Source organism: Penaeus japonicus, unplaced genomic scaffold (genome assembly GCF_977035675.1).
Source record: "Penaeus japonicus unplaced genomic scaffold, GWHDUDI00000001_assembly GWHDUDI00000029, whole genome shotgun sequence".
NCBI classification, from domain to species: Eukaryota; Metazoa; Arthropoda; class Malacostraca; order Decapoda; family Penaeidae; genus Penaeus; species Penaeus japonicus.
Window position 1 is genome coordinate 16,931,818 of NW_028234431.1, and position 2,500 is coordinate 16,934,317.

General features: G+C 49.5%; 1 protein-coding gene across 1 annotated transcript in view; it reads right to left on the reverse strand.

The window, feature by feature from the left end:
- mtd (TLD domain-containing protein mustard) overlaps positions 1-2,500 on the reverse strand; it is a gene marked incomplete in the record, with an annotated part of 375,089 nt that overhangs the window by 355,982 nt on the left and 16,607 nt on the right. Inside the window, 1 exon segment of the mRNA XM_086553982.1 lies at positions 1,732-2,500. This exon segment is cut by the window's right edge and continues 1,066 nt beyond it. Within this exon segment, the coding sequence (XP_086410108.1) occupies positions 1,732-2,500 (769 nt within the window).

The following is a 2,500-nucleotide window of genomic DNA, read 5'->3' on the forward strand; positions in this document are numbered from 1 at the left end:
ATTTCTCTCTCTCGCTCACTTCATTCTCTCTTCCTCTCTTTCGCTGCCCCTGCGCTCTCGCTCTCTCTCTCTCTCTCTCATGGTTTGTTTTTGTCTCCTTAATATTTTTTGCTCTGCTTTCCTTCCCCGTTTTTCTCCTACTCTCCTTCCCTTTTCTCTGCGTCTCTCTTACTCATTGCTTTCTTCCTTCACTGCCCCTACCTCTCTGCCACCGCCGCCCCATCCACCGCCCTCCTCGGCTGCTCTGCGCGGGAATAATCCTCATGTACACGGGCACTTCCTCTCTCCCCCCTCCCCCCCTCCCCCGCCTAGGATGTCCTCCTACTCTTTCACCCCCCTCCCCCTCCTTTTTCTTCTCACCTCCTCCCTACTCTACTTCTACCGGGTGAGGAGAGGCAGAGAAGGGGAAGAGAGAGGAGGAAAAACAGAAAGTAGTAATATAGTAGTATCGCAGCAGAAGTAAAAATACGGAAAAGATGATAATAAGGAGGAGGAGAAGAGGTCAAGAAACAGGAGGAAAAAAGGAGAAGAGAACGAGGAAGAGGAGGAAGGGGAGGCTGAGATGAAGTTTAGGAGGAGAAAGAGAAGAAGAAAAGGAAGGAGAAGGAGAAATGAAAAAGGCATATGTAGGGAAAAACAGGGAGAGAGAGAGAGAGAGAGAGAGAGAGAGAGAGAGAGAGAGATCTATGGAAGAGGATGAAGAAGAAGAGGAAGAAGAGGATGGGGAGACCTAGAGCTTGAAGGAACGAGGAAGGAAGAAGCGAAGGTAGGATGAGACAGACGGGGAGGTGGGGGGAGGGGGGGGGGGAGAGCAGGGGCTTTGCGTTCACTCCGTGTAATTGTGCGACAGTCTAGGTCGTAACGAGAGAAGTGTGGTCGTTAAGTATGTTTCTTTTCTGCATAAATTCAATGGGGGTGAGACTTTGTGGCGCCTAGTTTCGGATACTGTTGAATCGTTTCCTCTCTTTCATTATCTATTCATTTCCCTCTTTCCTTTGGTTTAGATCCTAATTGTAACTATAAATCTGTGTTTTATTTACCTTTTCTGATCTCTTTCCCTCTCTCTCGCTCGCATTCTCACTCTATTTCTCTTTCTCTCTATCTCCCTCGGACTCTTTCTCTCTCATTAACCGACTCTCCCTCTTTCTCCCATTTTCACTCGATCTCCTGTTCTCTCTTATTCTCACTCTCTCTCTTTCTATCCTCTATCCTCTCTCTCTCTCTCTCTCTCTCTCTCTCTCTCTCTCTCTCTCTCTCTCTCTCTCTCTCTCTCTCTCTCTCTCTCCCTCTCCCCGTGTTCGAAAATTTGTCTTCCTATCTTTATGTTTTTGTCTCTCTACCTGTCTTTCTCTTTCCTCGTTTGCCCTTCTGTCAGTTTGCCTGTGCATTATCAATGGAGGAAGTGATTAGCTATTACAAGAATGAAACCAATGGCATCGCTGTTGGCAACTCATCAGTATTTTACCGTGTGTGATCTATCAGATGCGTAATCTTAGCTAAGTGATAATAATAGCTGGGTATGAGTGTTACCGGGGAAGGAATATGTTGCTAACGGGGATTGAAAGTCGTTTTGAATTCAGTTCATAAAATAATAGGATTCATGACACGGACCCATGATTGATTAGTAACCAGTTTTATCACCACGCCATCCTCGCACGGTCCCCTTCACCCACATAAACGGAACAGCGACACACGCCACGGAAGCGCCAACACAAACAACAGGTTACTCACCGGAAGACATTAAAGATGTGATCAATGGAGAAGCGGTGTCGGCGGGAGCGGCCTCCCTCCTCGCCGTAGTAAGGAGAAAGGTTCCTCGTGTCCGCGTGTCCAGCTGCGTCAGCGTCATCGCCCGAAAGGTGACGCTCATTGTCCGAGCTAAAGTAATCCTCGACTGCGAAGTCCGTGAGATTATGGAAGGATTGAGCACGGGAAGCAAGGGGGTCGCTGATGCTGCCGTTGGGAATGGATCCATTGGAAGCTTTGGGGCTCTGAGATTTCTTTAAAGATCCACTATCTGGAAGGTCATGGAGTTTCTGGAGGTGCTTCTGCCTCTGCACCTCGATTGCCAAGGATGGGAGGCTTCCGCGGTGCTTGTTCCGCTTGTGGAAGTCTATGAGTCTGTCAATCACTCTGTACTCTTTAGCGACGGCGAGGCCGCTACCACGCCTACGTCGCTGCTTCTTCTCCAAGACATTGATCCTTGAGTCCGAGTTTGAGCGAGTTCTCCCCAAGCGTTGCTTAGCGTGGCGGACAGGGTCGGGTGGAAGTCCTCCTTCAATCCGTAACTTGTTCAGAGCCTTCGCATGCTCCGTCGTGGACTCTCCCGAGGGGTCGTCAAGGGAGATGACCCAACCTTCCTGACCCTCGCCTTCACTGTCGGAAGTTGCGGGATTCGAAGATCCGTCGTGGGTGTGGTCTTGGCGTTGTTGACCTCGACCTTTCAGAATGTGCTGTTCGAAGACGCTCCATCGGCGTTTGTTGGCATTGGAGTGCTTGC